Source organism: Raphanus sativus, chromosome 1, assembly GCF_000801105.2.
Source record: "Raphanus sativus cultivar WK10039 chromosome 1, ASM80110v3, whole genome shotgun sequence".
Lineage (NCBI taxonomy): Eukaryota > Viridiplantae > Streptophyta > Magnoliopsida > Brassicales > Brassicaceae > Raphanus > Raphanus sativus.
This window is the reverse complement of record NC_079511.1, coordinates 9,138,213-9,157,966: the sequence shown is the minus strand read 5'-3', so window position 1 is coordinate 9,157,966 and position 19,754 is coordinate 9,138,213. Positions and strand designations below refer to the sequence as shown.

General features: G+C 32.4%; 2 protein-coding genes and 1 long non-coding RNA gene across 3 annotated transcripts; 1 reads left to right on the top strand and 2 right to left on the bottom strand.

The window, feature by feature from the left end:
- Positions 1-680: 680 nt before the first annotated feature.
- Positions 681-4,537, top strand: LOC108861974 (AT-rich interactive domain-containing protein 6). The gene is made up of 14 exons (XM_018635980.2): positions 681-893; positions 1,048-1,328; positions 1,417-1,556; positions 1,642-1,681; positions 2,070-2,122; positions 2,220-2,265; positions 2,409-2,501; positions 2,833-2,934; positions 3,024-3,072; positions 3,164-3,227; positions 3,398-3,464; positions 3,646-3,696; positions 3,997-4,089; positions 4,184-4,537. The coding sequence occupies exons 2-14, from the start codon at positions 1,050-1,052 to the stop codon at positions 4,277-4,279; spliced, it is 1,173 nt and encodes a 390-aa protein (XP_018491482.2). The 5' UTR covers positions 681-893; positions 1,048-1,049; the 3' UTR covers positions 4,280-4,537.
- Positions 4,538-8,029: 3,492 nt separating this feature from the next.
- Positions 8,030-9,783, bottom strand: LOC108836035 (AT-hook motif nuclear-localized protein 27-like). The gene has a single exon (XM_018609273.2). The coding sequence runs from the start codon at positions 9,088-9,090 to the stop codon at positions 8,164-8,166; it is 927 nt and encodes a 308-aa protein (XP_018464775.1). The 5' UTR covers positions 9,091-9,783; the 3' UTR covers positions 8,030-8,163.
- An 8,461-nt stretch (positions 9,784-18,244) lies between these two features.
- Positions 18,245-18,727, bottom strand: LOC130504457 (uncharacterized). The gene is made up of 3 exons (XR_008941275.1): positions 18,632-18,727; positions 18,414-18,502; positions 18,245-18,328 (listed from the first exon to the last, which is right to left on the bottom strand). It is a non-coding gene; the product is annotated as an uncharacterized LOC130504457 (long non-coding RNA).
- Positions 18,728-19,754: the final 1,027 nt, after the last annotated feature.

The window sequence follows — 19,754 nt, the reverse complement described above, 5'->3', positions numbered from 1 at the left end:
AATATTATTATACATAAAATTAAACATATGTAATTCAAATGTTTGTGTAGATACCATTGAAATATATTTAAATTATACATATTGGTATATTTAAATTTTTCATAGATAAATTAAAAACAAAAATAAAAAATTGGATTATTTTTATCAAAAATCAATAACAAATAAAAAACACTCAAAAATACAATTTATCATAAGATATAGTTTCTATAAATATTTATGTGATCTATATACCTATTCTTCGTACAATTATTGTTTACTCGTTTGTTATATAATAATTATTTAACACTTACAACAAATTTGGTATTATTTAAAATTACTAATTATCTTGATCGATATTTTTATTTTAAGATTATGTATAGAAATCTATCATTTGAATAGTTTGTGAAATTTTTAGTTTCTATTATACCGTTATTATTTGAAATTCTAACTATATTAGTCTTGCTTATATTATTTTTTGGTTAAAAGTTTTCAAGTTCTTACGACATCAATCTGACCTAATGTATATTTTGAGATGTTTTCACATGAAAAAAAAAAAGAAAAATAAAAACAAAAAAAAATCTTCCAAAATTTCAATTAAACTAATAAACTCAATAATAAAATGAAAAAAAAAATAGATACATTAGTGTAAATAAACACAAAGTTTGGGAAGTATTTGTGAAGTGTTAAAAACTCCGTCGCTCACCACACCAGCGTTTCAAAACATAAGAAAAACCACATCCATCTCTCTCTCTATATATCTTCCGCCATTGACAAAGGAGGAAGAGAGACTTCAAATACTCTCTCTCTCTCTTTTTCTCTCGCTCAGCATCTTCTTTCAATTTCTCCGTCTGCAAACCCTAGCACGCCACCGGAAGTCTCACCCTTCCCTTGCGGCGCCGTCGCTGCAGAAACAGGTAAAGCATATATGTTCCTCTTCCTTTGGCTGCTCTCTTTGCTTGTTTACTGTGTTAGGGTTTGTGATTAGCCTTGAGGCTCTCTGTATCAGATCAGCAGAGACTGTTTACTCTTTCTTATGATGTTATCTTATTATTGCTGTGTGACTGACAGATATGGAGGATGATAAGGAAATGCAATTGCAAGATGTGCCTTGTGAGGCTACTGATGATGTCCTCAAGGGTGAGCCAGACAAGGATCAGAACCAAAGCGAGCTCCTTCCTCTCGAGAATAACGAAGATGGTGATGGCCAGGCTAACGGTCATGGGAAGAAGGCTGGTGATGCTATCTACTCTCGGAAGAAGTCTCAGGTGAGGTTTTTGAGTCCCAAGCCTAGCGATGATGGTGAAAATCCCAAAAAGCGCAAGACTTGGTTGCTCACTCACTCTGATGAGGTAATATAGAGAGCTTTGTAGAAAGGAGAGGAGCTTAGTGGTAAGTATCTTTCTCTTAACAAGATTCTTTTTTTTTTTTCATTTATAGGCACAGGGAGATGATGATGATGACGCAGGGACGCCAGAAGAACAGCAGGCGTTTCTAAGAGAACTGGATACCTTTCACAGAGAGAATCTCCTTGACTACAAGCCTCTTAAGTTTTATCAGAAGCCTTTGAACACTCTCAAGTGAGGCTTTTGGAATTAATAATAAGTGTTGCTTTTGTTTCTATATATATTGTTAATCAGTCCATGTTTTTGCAATTCAATGTAGGCTATGGCGAGCAGTCATCAAACTAGGTGGCCATGAAGTGGTAAATTATCCACTTCTTTTAGTCTAGTCTTTAAAAACTCCAGCATTAACCAAAACCATATCGTTACTTGAATCTTCTAGGTCGTTTATCTTGACTCGTATGACTATCAGTTGACATGTGGAACATAATGAACTATATAACTTGTAAACACTAAATCCGTAATCCTGTTGATGATAAAAGTCTCTTTAACCATGGCAAGACTTTCAGAGAGGAGATCTTTTACTTAAAAGGGAGTATTAAAGAGTATTTGATTTGTTTTCTGAAAAGTAGTTTTGTTTTACTGTTGTTAAGCTATATCTGGTAGTTTATATTCAATGTTTTTCGAATCTTCTACTGGTATGGAATGTCTACTGGTCTTCAAGATTCCTTTGTTTTTCATGTAATTTAGGTCACCACATCAAAGCTCTGGCGGCAAGTTGGAGAATCCTTCAACCCTCCAAAGTAGGGCTGATGTTTCCCCTACACTCTCTCCTTTACACTTTACTGATTTTTCATGATGGTTACTTGTTAGATATCTGATTTAACTATCTTTCTTCAGGACATGCACAACAATCTCCTACACATTCCGCAATTTCTATGAGAAGGTGAGTTTGGTCTTTGTGTGAATTAAGTCATAGTTTTATCGTGTCTATGTAAGTCTTATGGCAGTGAATTTGGAATAGTTGATTTGGCACTTTGAATGCTTTTCTGTCTTATCATATGATTTGAATCTTTGCTTCAATTGTAGGCACTTTTGGAGTACGAAAAGCATTTAAGGAAAAATGGTGACCTTAACCTTCCTGGTCCAACACTCAATCTGTCTCCAAGCCTCGACAAAGAGGTAAGAAATTCCATGAAAAATGGTGGTGGCTTTAATGCTTTTGTCTTTTCAACACTATCAAATTTATGGAGAGATAGATATGGAAAGTTTGGATGAAGATATCAGCCAATCTAGCACCGTGAAAGTAAAAAGAAAACTATCTACTTGTTACTCTATTGTGAGAGAAGGAGGTCATGTTATGTAGGGATGAAATGTTGTCTAAACTGAGGAAATGACAGCTTAGAAGTTATATTTCAGCATTTATTTAATAAATTTCTTGAATGTGAAATTCAGCCTAAACCTCTTAAATAAAAGTTATATCCTCCCTTCTGAGATAAGGACTTTGATGTAGGTCATGGGCCATCAAGGTTCGGGATCAGGCAGGGCACGGAGAGATTCTGCAGCTCGTGCTATGCAAGGTTGGCAGGCACATCGCCTTGATGATTCTGGAGAGGTGGTTACTGAGCATAATCTTTCACCTCAAATCTTACTGCATTTTGTGATTTCACCTGCCACATAACTATGTTGTCCTTTTGTTTTCAGGATATGGGTTTAAACTCAACCCCAAAACACAAGAAACTCAAGAACATTGGTAAATTATTCCGCAAGGCGTGACTATTCTTGTCAACATCGGTTGCTTAATATTATTATTTTAACTAAAACGGTTTCTCTTTTTTCATCAGGTCTGCCGAAACCCAGAACACCAAATTCCATGGACCTTGTTGTTTCACAAGAAGCAGAAAAACAGTTACGGAAAAGCTAATCCTCTCCTTTACATGTTACATTTGTTTTAATCAGTAATAGGATGAAAACAAAGCATTTCTTGACCTTACCATATTACTTTAGTTTTCCCTTTTATCTTGCTTTTTAATCAATGCAAGATATTAATTATTAATAATGTGATTTTGGATCCTTAGGTCGGTTGCTGACGTTATTGATGATGGACCTCTTGCTGACTGGGTGAAGATAACTGTCAAAGAAACTGTGAGTAACTTTCATGCCTTTTTCTCCTGTTGTTGTAACTCCTGCATGAGAAAAAGTCTGATCAAAAGGCCAGACTTTGTTTGAAGAAACGCCAATAATACTTCAAACTGGATTTGTTTGTTTCCCAATCTGCAATCTTACCAAATCTGTCTTTTTGTTTTTCTTTTTATTAAATTCACAGAGAGAATCCTTTGAGGTTTTTGCATTGGTACCTGGACTTCTTCGCAATGAGGTGAGCACTGACTCCCTTGAAAGTTAGAAACCTTATTTTTTAATTTGTATGAATGCATATTTACTGTGGCAATACACAGCAAACACATAGAGATCTGTTAGCTACTAAAAGCAGTTCCATTGACTAATTTTTCTACGATATAGATCTGAAGTATCGTAGATTTTTGGAAGGTTGACCTTTACTTACATAGAAACTGTTTAATAGTCTCGATACAGAGTTTTGTAGGTGATACTTGTTTTCTGGTGAAATCATAACAGAGTTCAAAGTCCTGAACATAATTGTTTATTTTTTGGTTCTCAGATTCGAATTCAATCAGATCCTGCAGGAAGGCTGATTATAATAGGCGAACCTGAGCAGCTTGACAATCCTTGGGGCATTACACCATTCAAAAAGGTAAACAAAATTTTCTTATATACTTAAAGATATTGCAAATACCTGTTGTTATCTAACTGAGAATCGTCTTGTGATTTTGATATGATTACACCAGATTGTTGTCTTACCAGCAAGAATCGATCCGCATCATACAAATGCCATCATGAGCATGCATGGTCGGTTGTTCATACGAGCTCAATATGAGAAGTGACTGATCTTAAGAGTTGTTGAGCTCGCTGTTTGTTCTTAGTTTCTCTTAGGAATTCATTGGTACTGGAACAAAATGGCTTAGGGTCGCTGAAGCAGTTTATAACTGTAATTTTTAGTTTGAAGACTCGAGTTATAAGAGAAGACAATAAAATATTGTATCTTTGTTGTAAGATATATATATTTTGTAGAATTTGTGATAATTCTGAGAAGCTACTCCAGTTCTTAGTTTTAATGAAGCATTTTAAGATGCAAGCAACAATGATATGTGTTTGGACCAAAACTGGAATGTTTAGCTTTTCTTATGTTTTTTTTTAGATAAATATATATGTCCCATCTACTATAGGGTACTGATGATTTCATCCTTTCGCCGGCTCTGCGTATCTTCTCGTTTTAATTCAAGTATTTTACAGGAGAAAAAAAAAAGGTACTAATGATTTTTTGGGTATTCAAAGTAGTCCTGCGATGAATTGTTTTCAAAAAGTGAGAAAAGTTTGATTTTTTTTGTTTGTTAAAGGGAAAATAATAGTACCAAAAACCTTTTTGACATTTTCATGAATCTGAAAAGTTCTTTGATTATACTTTTGGGCCATAGATTAAAAATAACATAAAAGGTTGATTTGTTACCGGCGTAGATTCAAGGTTCAAGATCGTGAAAGTCCAGGTTAGTGTCAGATATCACCTTAAATGAACAAGAACATTAGTTTGGTCTAACCAATGTTTCTAAAACCAGAGCAGCAAAACGGAGAAACTCTTAATATGTTCTAACCGGATTCAACTGAGTTTAATAATTTTATTAAAAAACAATCATAATCAATCTTATACTTATAAATATAATATTTGGTGCATAGATATATATAAATTAAATAGAAAGCGATCAAAACATCTCATTTAGTTGACAAAAAAAAACATCTCATAATTTTAAATTTCAGAAAATGAGTCACTTGAACTATTTTTCATTGTGTACAATATAAAAAGATAAAAACCCAAAATATATTAAATGATAAGTTAAATTATCTTCATTGGAATCCAATAATAATACAAAATAAATGAAATAACATCAGTAAGTTGTACTTTAGATATGGATTCGACTGATTTACAGCTATAACTTTTAGAAACTTAGTAAAATGGTTAAAAACTTGAACAAAGTATAAAGGTAGAAATTTAAAAATCTTCGTATTATTTTCTGAAAATTATTTATCTAAAAGTTATTATCTATTGTTAGATAAAAATAGTTTATGAAACAAAAGTAATTGTCTAATTGTAATTCAAAATTTTAAATTTAATAACCGAACCTGATACAGAATTGGTTTAATGGTTTGTCGATTTCCCTTTTTGGTTAGTTTAATATGGTTCTAGCCGGTTTGATTTCCTATCAACACAATCTAATATGTTTTTGGTTCATGGTTGAACCCGGTTTGACCATGTTTTGGTCCGATTTTAAAAACATTGGTCTAAACAAATGTTCAGTTTACAGACAGTTCAGTTTAATTAGTTAATTTATTGACAAGATTGTACGACAATGTGTCTTTTACCAAGTAGAAAGTTCCCAGCATAAAATTATATTTAAAAAAACTAGTTTATTCTGGGGAAAAAAAAGAACTAGTTTATTCTCAACATGGTGTAGTTCGATTGCAAGATAATTGACAACATCACCACATGGGATATGCAAATTTACAAACATAGCTACATCGTTTTTCCCTTACTATATTCGGAACCCCAAAATGAAGCCATATGAAATAACAAAAAGTAGGTATTGAAATAACCCCAAAAAAGCCATATGAAATTGGAGTAACAAAAAGTACGTATTGATATTCTTTTTTTTTCTTGGCAAAAACAATCTTTGCTGAAGTCTATGTTTTTGGTTGAAGTAGTCTTTTCAATATCGTCACTAAAAATACTCATTATATTAATCTTTTGGGTAGTCACAACAGTTGAAGTATTAACTTCGAGAGTTATTTAATTTGGTTGGATATACATCTTTGATCTTACAAACGTTATAAATGGTCAATTTGTAGCATCATATTCTACATACATTCATCAAATCTTTTAAGTTGCCTTGCAAGTCCAGTTCACTTTTGGAGTGCATATTGGTTTATCCAAAAGTATTTAGTTTTAATACTACTCCCTCCGTTTCATAATAAGTGTCGTTGTAGAGATTTTTTTCGTTGCAAAATAAGTGTCATTTTCGAATTTCAATGCAGAATTTATTAATTTTATTCTGTATTTTATTTTTCTATTGGTTGAGATACATGGATAATGATGTTTTTGTATGGAAAATATGCAAAATTTAATGATTTCTTAATCCGTGTGCACAACTCTAAAATGACACTTATTCAGAAACAGAGGCAGAGGGAGGGAGTATGTTTCAGTATATCAATGTCATTTAACTAACACTTAAGTACTCTTTGTTCCAAGTCAATAAATTTGACCCTAGGGAATTGAAACGTTCCTCTTTTTCATGTATATCTCGGTAATCAAAACCATTTTTTGTTCTCTTGCAGCAGAGACTCTTAATTAACTGACACTACAAGTAATTCATGTTCCTGGTTAATCCTCCCATGTTAAGCCCACTCACTGATTCATATGTGACCGACGTGAAATACCCATTCACTTCATGTTTCTACTGTGCCGTAACGGTTGTCTTTAACCTTACATTGGCCCCTGGCTAAAGTTCATACCAACATTCTTCATGATCTTGTAACCAACATCATTGTTTTATGGTGTTTCTTTATAACCAACATCATCGAAAATCCATTTTTGCAGAACGAAAGTACTGATATATAAACCGATACAAAACCATAATATATTTGAATTGTTGGTTGAGACACATGACCCAAAACTATGATGTCATTGTAACATGAACCGCTTAAATATACACGACCTACCATTTTCAGAGCTACTTATGGGTCAACCTAGCGTCTATATATAATGGCATAATGGCGTTGGATTACAGCTTTCTTATAAATAATTTGTCTCATTGGAGCATTAATGCATATATTTTATGCATGAAATTAGTAAGTAACTCGAATGTTCGAACAGATATCATTATAACATGGCCACTCCAAGTATATATGTAGTCTTTTCTCTGAGATGGTAAGACTAAGTGAGAGATCGCTTAGACAGTAGTTTCTTAAATTCTATCAAGTAACCAAATTAGACACCTAGTCAAGACCATAAACTGTACAAGAAAAATATAAGACGTTCTAATCAGTCAAGTGCTGAAAATACATGGTAAGTAGAAAATGAGACAAAAGCTACAATGTATGTAAGCGTTTAGGAAACGAATGTCAACCGATAAACATATTCATCGATCATCTATATGTCAGCTAGTGTTTATCCTTATAGATATACTACATTAAAGTTTTTTAAAGATGTTGAAGTGAATGAGCATTATACTGCAAATGATTAGGGGAAATATTGTCGGCATAGGGTGTTTCAAAAAAAAAATACTATAATTATAGGAAAACGTATTGTACAAAATATTCATATCAAGTAACTTTTGAGATCATTTTATTCTCACCTACCTATATGTCATCAAGAATATGTCGTAAACCTCAATATTTTCTTACAAGAATCGTACTTGCTATGAAATAGATCCTATATATCTATCAATCGAACCAATTAGGTATAGGGTACTTCAAGAAACCCTAGCAATGAATCAAAGAAAGGCATATATGGCAAGGGTTTTCTAACAAGTAAACACTAGAGAAGTATATCCTCCTATATATAAAGGTCTAAGGAAAGAAAGAAATTAAGAAACATGAGAACTCAAATATGCATATCAACTAAATACAGAGATCCCAAATGAAAAGACGACGGCTCCACAAAATGAGTAAAATTTAAAAACACACATAATTTTTTTTTCTCCATTGACAATAATGTAAATTAATTAAAAGGTGGTCTTGAAGGGGGACCAGTTCCCCATCCTAGCAAATGAGGATCACCGGAAAACCCATAACCACCCACATTACCTCCTAACTGTCCCTGACCGGTCACTCCCGACCGCGGAGATGCTGATGGAGCTTGCTGCATCTGCGTTGGCCCTTCTCCTCCTCCTCCTCCACCACCGCCACCACCACCTCCTTCTTCCTCCTCTTCAATAGGCAATCTCTCGAAAACAGCATTTGAGAAGGAAGCAGCCATTAGTATAACCGGAGCTGATGCAACAAGCGGAGCCACAACGATTCCTCCAACCACCTGACCTTGCCCTCCAGCTAGAAATATTGACAAACCACCAGCACCAGGCGGTGCAGGTGGTGGCAAAACGGTTCCCGTTAGCGAAAGAATCTCAAACCTTCCATGTAAAGTCACAACTCCTCCTCCTCCGCCTCCACCGCTATTTCCGGGAGTGACTGGCTGACGAAGAGTGACGTTAGAAACGGTGCCGTTTCCTCCTAAAACGGAGACCCCTCTCCCTCTCCGCCTAGCGTAAGTGGACACACTTTCAACTATGTCAGCTCCAGGAGATACTTCAAGGACGTGAGATCTAAGCGCATTGGGGCTATCGCGCGTCACTATGATCGGTGGCTTAGCTTTGTTCTTAGATCCCGGTGGACGTCCACGTGGACGCTTTCCTGGTGCTGAGCTTGATGTAGCCGGGTCTGAATCGGGTCGACCCTCTTGATGCTGGTCCTTGTTTGAGTGATCAGATTCTCTTGAATTATCCGACGGTTGTTGCTGTTGCTGGTGATGATGCTGGTCAAAAAGATTGATCCCGCCTTGTTGTTGAAGCTGTTGGTGGTGAATCTCTGGCCTGAAGAGGTTATGGAAGTACCTAGAAGCTCCACCGCCTTGCTCGTAGCCGCCTTCCATCGCCGCCGCATCTACTAGTTCCCTATCCCACCACTGTTTATTCGCCAGCTCAAATCAATTTTCTATTGATTCTTGATCCTTCTTGGTGATATATTGAGAGTTGAGCAAGAGCGTGATAATAAAACTAAAGAATTCAGATCAAGAAGCCAAACTCAAGTGATCAGCTACACACGCAGACAAAACTAAAATACACCAAGAACAGAACTAAATTAAAAACAAGCAAAGAGAAAACTGGTAACTTGTGTGTAATGATCTCTCTCTCTCTGAGGTGTGGGAAAGGTAAGAGGAAACCCTAAGATTAATTAGGGCAAGAGGAAGAAGCAGCTTCAAGTATATGAGACGGCGTCGTTTTTCAGCGATTCAGATGTACTCTGGAAAAAGAAGAGAGATGCCTGGTTTGAGGTTCATGTGTGACTCTGCAATCAATTTTTGATCCTCTCACTGAACGAGGAAAGTAAAAGCAAAGACAGAGACATACAGCGAGAATTTAGCGGAGAAACGAGTCTCCTTTATTATATTTTATTTATAAAAATATTTAAAATAAAAATAAAATAGTATATATTACGTCCACAAGCCGACAAAAATATGTGAGTTAGTGGGTTATCCTTGCATGAGAACACAAAAGAAAACTAGGGCTTCGCTTGATGTTTTCCTTTCGCTCCAATCTGATCAAATATAAGAATGAAAGATTGTGAAGAAGTTTTATAATCTGGAAGGCTGGAAGAAAATGAAAAATAGAGAAAGAAAAAAAACACAAGGACAATTTGTTTAATTATTGGAATTTGCAAACTATAAACGAAATATAGAACACGTACGCATCATTCTTTTAATTTTTTTGTAACTTAAATTCTTTTAATTTTCAATATAAAATGTCAAGTGGAAGTTGGGTACAAAGACGATAAACGAATCTCACACCCACTTTAGGGCGCGTGGAATTAGGTTTAACCAAATTAAAATTTGTATCTACAATATTTCATGAAGAAACTAGTAGTTTTAACTTTTATGTATTTAATAACGTGAGTGTTTTGAGGGGAAATGAGAAAGAATGAAAGATCATATTCATAACATATTTTTAGTTGAGAAAATACTATAACTGATAATCTAGTTGAAAATTTTAACGAAAACTGAATATGTTTTAGTGCTGATATATCATTCAATTTTTTGATAAAAACTATATATCATTCATATTCAAACATGACTGATGAATGCCCGGTGATGAGTTATATAGACAAAACTTATATATATGTTTTTTTCCAATTCGTTATTGTGGACATGATAATATTAAAAATATATATAGTCTTTGGTAAGCAAATACAATATTATAAAGAACACACGTTGCCTTATTATACATACGGATACAAAAATATTTAATTACTAGTAAAAATATAAAATTAGTTACTTTTAGAGTTGCATAACAATGATTAATTAACCATGCTTTGTTGAGTAATTAATAATTTCTTTGAAACTCTACATGTTCTCGATATTTAAATTTGCATATGTGTTATTGTGTGTAGGAGAAGGCACGGATCGAATAATACTATATTTTTGGTATTTGTAATTTATTTTGTATTTTATGGATATCATATTTTTCGATTTGGAAAAATGCGGAGACCCGATCTTCTTAATATTAGAAAAAATTATAGATATTTGTGAATATTCATAGATATTTATAAATATTTACGGATGCTTTATCTATTTTTAAAAATCTACAAAACATTAAAAAAATTATTTTTTTCTTAAAAATCATTTTACATAATATAAAAGATAAACTATAAATTAGTGAAATTAATAAATTTTAGAAAATTGTATTTTTCTATACAGATTTTATATCTTTTTCTTAATTTTATATTTTATAAGTAATTTCATAAAAAAGTTATAAATTTATGTTAAAATAATAATTATATAAAATTATACATTTAAACTCTATATTTAGTCATCTATATACATCTATATGTATATAAGTCAGAGTGAATTAGATATATGCATCTAAATTTTCTAGTATTTGTAGTTTACTTCGTTTTTAATGGATATCAATTTTTATTATTATTTTGTCTAGAAGATTTACGGATATCCATTTTTCATATCAAATCAAAACGAATAACAAATCAAATTAAATTTAACGGATAAAATGTTTAGTCCTAAATGTGCGTATGTGCGCGCCTTGCTGCTAAATAATCATGTTGAATAGCTAATTGGATATCAAAGAATCGATGTTCTTACTAAGTTTCCTACTTGTTATATTGATATTTACTAATTTGCACTTTTATTGTCATTGGAGAGGGCATAAGCCGCATAGCTAATAACATTCAGTCTTGATAATGTTCCTTCATTATATAATGAGGATATATATTGCTTTTAATATCACAAACGAAGTGGGCCCTTTTTATGATAATTTTAGAGAAAGGTAGGTTCATCAATGCGGAATTGTAATTAATATTTAATATCATAGGGGCTCTGTTATCATAATGCCAAATTAGTTGACACATTTCGGATTTTTCACAAATAACTGATGCCCAGTTAACCTTGCCTCGAGGGCTCGAAACGGTCTTTTCATATCAGCAAAAAAACTAATAGACCACTAAATTACAATTCCTATCATATATTAGTATGATAATATCGGCTTACTTTATATCGGCTTTACAACCACTAAATTACAATTCCTAATTTCCTATTCATTATATGAGTAACCAAGTTGTCAAGCCGATATAAATAGTTTCTTGTAAGTTTTGTAACAGTTCGTAATAATATCTTTATGTCAAAACAGTTTGTAACAGTTTAATACTGTAGCCTGTTTGGTTTACAGTATAGACTATTCTCTTATTAACTATTAAGTGTCTGGCTAACTATATATTGAAAAAAATATTAACCTTTTTTAAAATATGTTTTTCCTAAATTCATCTTTTATTAATCTTTTGATCGAAAACAAACCGAATTCATTGATATATCACTTCCACACAGACTAAAGTAAAAATGAAAATGTTGGACCAAAAAACACGTTCGATAACTCCAAAAACAGTTACCAAAAGTATCGCTATAACCCATCCAAATAACTGCCTATTTATTGAAGTGACTAAACTGGATCCGACCCATTAATGCTTGGACCTCACCGGACCGTGACTTGCTGTCCTATTTTTTAACTGCACTGCACCTGTATAGTAACACCTAAAGCTCCTCAACGTGGACGCATGTGGGCTGAGCCATGTGGGACCCCTGTAAAAGCAAATCGAAACCGTCCATCCTCATGACGTGCGGGACCCACGAACCGTTCATCGGCGCAACCTGCCGATTCAGGGCTCGGTGCAATGTACATCAACCGGACACGTTGGCTGAATCCACACGTGCACAGACAAAGGTCACGTGCAGTCAAAAGGTCAGAGCATGAAAGTGAAAGGCAGACAGTGTGACCACGTGGAAGCGGTCGGAAACATCGGTACTTGGCCAATACCTTATCCAATCGTACCCCTCCCGAATCTATCCAGCTTACCCATATCAATCACTCTTCTCTTAAGGTTTTGTAGTTGGGTAGTTCACTTCTGTCCTATTTTTACAATTCTCAAACCTAAAAATGTGAAGTTTTTTACGTGTTTAAATCAACAATTTATATAAATTGTACCAAAATTTTAATACTGTAACTGTATTGTGACATTCACAATGTCTTATGCAGTTTGAAAAAGAGGTTTGTATTTTTTATTAACGTCTACGTAATTGTCATCTAGAAACTTAGAAAATAAATGGAAGCTATTTAACATGATACATGCTTTGTTTTCACCTTTTCTGATTAGTATTACTTGACAAGTCGAACTGTACAAGTGGATTAGGAGGTTTACAAAGTATTAATGAAAGTTAGAAAAGACAGTGAATGCTTTTAAAAGGTAAGAACAATTTGATTTGAAAGTGTGCTTAGGTGGACAATTCAAAACCGAGTTATCAGTAAAGATTTTACCGTCTTAGCATCGTTGAGTCCGGGACATCACAAGCATGACTAAGCTTGATTGCTTGTTAAAAAGAAGAAGGAAAAGACTAAGCTTGATTGCCGTCGATGTGAGTAAGCTTGACTCGCTGGTAGTAGCCAACATATTTTGTTCTTAGAAAACTACTTTCATTTAATCCTCCAGATTCCCTTTTTCTGTCGGCATATAATCCAGCCGATACAAATGGATTTTGTTGTGCTGTTTTCATGAAAACTACTTCTCAAAGTTATCATTCACCAATCACCAGACACAGTGATATAAGATAACTCGATCATTGTGTTCTTGATTACTTCAAGAGTTATCTTTATCAACAAACATGGAATAAAACCAGTTCTAATATATTCCGACATAAACAGCTAAAACATAATTTAAGGTGATAAGGAAGGAGCTTGTTTGGAGAAATAATTCAAATATATATATTTTGAGGCTGAGATAACATTAAAAAGCTCTTGAATCTAAATTTCCAATATATCCTTTAAAAATAGTTGTTAATAACAACTTGACATGACATCATTCAATTAAAGTATATGGAAAATTATACGAGGGCCAAAAAAACTCTGATGATTATGGATTTATGGGACACCATCAATCAGTACCCTTATTTTTATTTGATTTGCTTATTTTCTTATATCCTTTTTTTCTTATATCTTAATTTCTTATATCGATCAAGAGTATTACATATGAGATAGTATCGTGTATCATATACATCTCAATTCTAATCAACATCTATTATATTAAAATAGAAGTCATAACCTTAATTCATGTGTGATATTTTTAAAAATAGATCTTTAATTAGAAATGACTTACTATTCATTAATTATTAAACATATAGTTCAATAATATATAATTTCTAATCTATTAATCCTAAAAATCAGGATTGCTTAACATACACATATTGAGATTCTTTTATTTAAAATTTAAATATATATATATATTTTTTAAATTTCGAAAAATCTATTAAGAAGATCTTAACAAGATCTTACAAAATTATATGTAAATTATTTTAACTAATTCCGTAATTAGTTTTGAAATATTATTATTCATTAATTAATATATTCTGTTGTCTTTTATAAAATGAAAAATAAAATATTTTATCTTATTTTTATCTATTATATAATCACAATCAATCATGTTATTTTTATCATATTGAACTTAATATGATAAAATTATATTTAAATTGATAATTTTTTAATTTTTATTTTCATAATAATAAAATAATTATCTTTAAAATATAATATGATGACAGAGCAGCTTAACATTAGCAGACTATATACTATATATATAAAAATTAATATATCTTTCACTTTTGTAAATATAATAATATATTGTGTAAAATGAATAAACGTAGAAAATATTGCTAAAAAGAAATCCAATTTTTAAAGATGGGTAAAATCTTAACATAAATTAAATAAAAATAATTGTCAAATATGTTGTTTATGCACATATTAATATGTTTAATAACTAAATGCAAATACAATAAAATAAATATATAATAAGAAGCAAAAAATATGTTCGATAGTTTATACAGTTGATTATTTACAACATGCAAACTATACACTATTGTATTTGAAATAGCTTTATAAATATTTAAATATATAATTAAAATTAAAAATGTATACTACTAATTATTTAAATATATATATATATATATGCATATAAAACTGAAAATAAAACCCGCACGGTTGTGCGGGTCAAAATCTAGTGGTACTTTATATAAGAAGATTTACATTTTAAAAAGTTTAGAACAAATAAGTTAGGTAAATGAAATATAAAAGGCAGTAACTATTAATTGACATCACAATTTATAACTATATGATTATGATTGAGAAGTTTCAAATTCCACGATGCATGGTATTGGACATGTAATGGGAGTCTTGAACTTAGAATATAGTCATACATCTTCTTTTTTTATCATAGAATATAGTCATACTTTCTCTCCCGAAAAAGAATGTAAACCCATCTGACAAAGAAAACTTGTATTAAGTTACACAAAAAAAAACTTGTATTGCTGGTTAGAACAAAATAATTAATCAACAGTACTTGTAGATAAAATTTGCTGAACTAAAGATCTTAATTTTTAGCAAAAAATGATCATAATTAAAGTTAGTAATTTAAAATCTGAAGATAAAATTTGTAGAACAAAAGATCAATCAACAAGTCCAATTCAGCCCGTTGTATCAAATTATCAGTCAAATCATACTTTATTTGGTTTGTCGCTCGGAATCTAACATGTCCCGCTTCCGTTGCTTTGTATAAACAGAGAGGAATTATTGGGTTATACAATATTATTAACCTTTAAACGAGGGTATATTATTATGAGATATGGGAATTAGCTGCTACATACTATAGTATTACACTTTCACTCTTTTGACAAGAAATATTATATTTGATGTCAAAAAAACATGAAATATTATACTTCAATTTTCTCGACTTTGACTTGACATTTTATAAACTGAATTACATTGCCCTATCATTTTGGAGGAGCTCGGTATCCAAAACATACCTATGTTACTATAAAATAATTGGTGTTCAATATTAGGTAATGATACAATTAAAATTTAAAACTAGTGGCTCCACTAGATTTTATAAATAATTTCAAAAGCAGTTGTGATCAATCATAAATTACGGGTCAACTTTTTCGATAATCCCCACTCCCATTCTCGCATCTTTGGCGACTTGCGATCTGCCACCACCCCATCCACCAATTATTAAAAGTATCACTTATAAAGTCGCAAAAGAAAACAAAAACATGAGGAAAAAAAAATGTTTCCTCCATTGTTTTCAATTTGAGTAAGCTTTCATAGTCAATACTTGATTTGTACCTACATATAGATATATGAGAAGTGAACTACATAATGTTTTCACAAAAGAAAAACTATTAAACTACAGAACTAATAAATATATCTGCTTTATTTCCTGTTGCCTTCAAATTAAAAGATTTTGAATAGGGAAATTCTCTCAAATAACATTTTTAAGTTTTTGTCACAAAAATAACACTCAAAAAATAAAATGACCAAAATAACATATTTTTGTTTTGAAAATTTTAATATTTACTTTTTTGTTTTTAAATATCTGAACACATTCCTAAAACTCCACATTTTAACTCTAAACCCTAAGTCTTAAATTAATTAACCCAAGAGTTATAAATGTCTATTTACCCCTGAATAAAACTTTTTTGATCATTTTTTTTGTGATGCTATTTTTGTGATAAAAACTTGTTTGATGCTATTTTAGTTTTTTTCTCTTTTGTGAATACTAGAGATTTTCCCCGGGCTACGCCCGAGTTTTTCTCCTATATTTTATTTTTACTTATTTTATAGATTTTGTTAAGAAATTGCTCTTTTTGTACTGTTTTTGGTTACTAAAATTCTAAAATTATTAAAATTTAATTTTTCTTTCAATAACAAAATATAAGTTGGTGACCAAATTTAATTAAAAAATTTGTTCAATTTCATTTATTCTTTTATCTCGTTTATTTGAGTTTTATAAAATTATAGTTAAATTAACATATAATTAAAACATTTTTAACGTAAAAATCAACCAATATATATTTTAAAATTTTAATATTTATTATTTGGTGATAGAAAAAATCTATATGAATTCGTTACTAAGTGTTAAGGCAGTGATGAAATGAAAAACAATTGAAATCTAAAAGTGATGTACATCAAAAGAATCCTGAAATTATGTTAAATACTTTTGAAACGACGATAATATTTGTTTTTATTAAATTAGTAATCATTTACATGAAATTTTATATAATTAATATATAAATGACTTGGTTTTAAGAAAATGGTTGTGAGAGAAGACTTCCAGTGAGACTTAAGAAGAAACTGAATGTTCTTTATAGTTTGGTCTGAAAAATACTAAAAGCGAAAATATAATTTTGTCCAAATACCTCGATTTCTCTCTTTTTTGGGAGGCTAAAGAATCGAAGCTAAAGTTGTCCCTTATCATGCATATGTATTCACATGAAGCGATTTTACAGATGCTAATGTATCAATGTTTTATTTCACGAAAAGACTGGAGAAACTGCTTGAAACATCTTAAGATTATCTCACATAAAGAACAGTGTAGTACTTTTTCTCCACATACTTGATAACACTGATAAAACGCCTCACATAAAGGTAAAGGTAAATGGAGTACGTATCCATTCCTTCCAAAGCAAAAGGCAAATTTTGATGAGTAAGTGAAAGACAGAGTATGAGTAAGTGAAAAACAAAGTCGTCGTTCAAGTAGTCTAGTAGCTTAATATATGCTTGTCCAACCTATGTCAAAAAATAATGTATTTTTAGTTTCAGTGTGAATAAAACCGTTGAAATGAAATTAGAAAAAGATGTTAATGAACTAATATGATGATTCCAATTTGACATAGAATACCCAATCCCTTTTATATATATGCATGAGGACCTAATGTGTATTGTATTGTTTCTCAGATATATCTTAATATAACCAACAAAGCTTCTTGTGCAGTCTAAGATGTTCTTAAGATGATTAACATTCCAAGAGATTAGTGGAAGCAAGAATCGAGCCATCTGAAAACGTTGTTTGAGAGCCATCTGGGGTATATAGGGCTTCATGCTTACACTCTGTTTATCTCCAACGCTAGTAAACTCGCTGTGCCACACCATGTAATTCGTCATGTACTCCACAAATGTAGCACTGTCCTGTTATCATCAACACTCAACAGAGAACCTGGAAAAAGTGCGTCGAATTGTGATGTTCATTGAAACTTTTGTATTGTTCTAGTCCTGAGTGAGTATGATTATTTCGTACCTGATGACCTCAGTGACTTTGGTGGAACTTTCCTACCTGATTCACCAGAGAGAGGTCTCCGATTTGTCCAATCCCCTGCTGTAGGCTTCTCAAAAGTTTGATGTCAACATAAGCAACTCTTTCATGCATGTGTGATTGAGCGTGCAAAAAAAGACCAAATCGCAACCTTTTGTCCTCTTTCAGATTAACAAAGTCCTAAAACAAAACAAAAACAAACCTTGGGAAGTTGAAGAGATATTATTGATACTACAATTATAATCAAACATAAATTTCCTAGTTTCTTAGCCTTCTTAGCTTTTTGTTAAAAAGACCGAGACAAAGATTGAAAGAATCCACTGCAAAGAAACTAATACCTGCCCAAGTCCACATCCTTCAAGTTAGTAGGAACTCAAACGGAAGAATCCATTGCACATAAACACAGGGTGTAGCTGGGCTGAGAAAAGAAATCTGGTACGAATGAGGTCTTCCATCACTTCATTGTGGCCGCTTTGGACCTGCTGAGAAAAGATAGCATTAGAAAACACAATACATATACAATGTAGTAGCAAAGATCTCCATCGCAGAGAAGAAATCAATCACCAAACTATTCTTGGTTGTAGTTGGACCTTAGTGTGCTTGGATTGGAGAATTTCTCCTAGACAGATGAACAAATCTCCTATTTATCATTGCTGAAGTTTATATTTATCAAATGATTAGTAATCACATCTTAGTTCACCGTGCAACTTCAAAACCGATCGACTCTTACAATCGAACCGGCTTTCAAAGATGGAAAGAAAACCATCTAACGATATGCTCACCTCGTCGTATAAGTAATCCCTACCACTTCCCTCCCAAGGGTAACGTTTCTGGTGCAGATCAATTCCCTCCAACTCTTCCTCGTCATTAGGATACTCTGCAATATAACCTCTGCAAGGTTCAGATTGATGTTGCTAGAAACAGTTAATTATCGGAGAAAGAATGTAAAAGTACCCTCCAAATCTTCTGGAGCATCGACATTTTCTTCATTCAATGGGTTTGATTCAACCTAACAACCATCAAAACAAAAAAAATGTGAGGCACATAATCATCAAAATACAATTAAATGAATGAAAAAAAGAAACTCAGAAAGCACATAATGTCAATCACTCACTGGCTTCATTTTTTTTTCTTCTTGGCTCCAATAAATTAACTGTCAAGGCCATCATTAGCTGCAGGAAAGAAGATAAGACAAAGCAACTGATGAAAAGAAACAAATATGTTTAGCAGCACATAGATTCTTCTTGAGCATATTAGGTAATGGATCAGATGCCTACCCATGTGACTCAGTTGAGTCCTCGATAGGATCATAGTCCAACTTTCTTCTTCTTAGTTGGATCAAAGAGTGCGAGCTAAGGATGAGCAAAGAAAATAAAAAGGTTTGTTTTCATATTTCTCAGGTAGAACTGAAGGAGTCCAAACCTCAATTCAAGATGCTGCTGTGTAGACGACTACTTGCAGTAAACCCAAGCCAAGCTCTTCACATACAAAACACATAACTTGATGGTCGAAGCGCTGCAGGAGCTTTGCGGCGAAAAGCATAGTAATATCAAAGTTAAGAGTACACACCCTTGACCTGAGATCGTAAAGCAACAATTGAAAGCACCAACTAACAAATAGACTTGCGGAACGTATAAACCATCAATTTCAACCAAAACTTACATGATTAAAATCACAAAACAAAGATAAGATATAGAGTATGTCTCTTGGAATGAAATAAATGATGCATAATATAGAAGATGAGAACCTGATTTCTAAGAGATGAACTCAAAGTTCATGATGATCACCACTGATGAAACTCTACGGAAAAAAACACACACTCGTCTGGCACCAGAAAGTCAAGAATGGATTTGATACCCGATACAATCAGTAGAGGAACGCTCAAAGCCACTGCACCCAGCCCTG

What these genes read in the sequence shown, in the direction of transcription:
- LOC108836035 (XM_018609273.2), bottom strand. Translation starts at nt 9,090, where the DNA reads ATGGAAGGCGGCTACGAGCAAGGCGGTGGAGCTTCTAGGTACTTCCAT.
- LOC108861974 (XM_018635980.2), top strand. Translation starts at nt 1,050, where the DNA reads ATGGAGGATGATAAGGAAATGCAATTGCAAGATGTGCCTTGTGAGGCT. An exon ending in CTCCAAGCCTCGACAAAGAG is followed by an intron (nt 2,502 to 2,832) that starts GTAAGAAATTCC and finishes ACTTTGATGTAG; the next exon opens with GTCATGGGCCATCAAGGTTC. An exon ending in GCCTTGATGATTCTGGAGAG is followed by an intron (nt 2,935 to 3,023) that starts GTGGTTACTGAG and finishes TTTTGTTTTCAG; the next exon opens with GATATGGGTTTAAACTCAAC.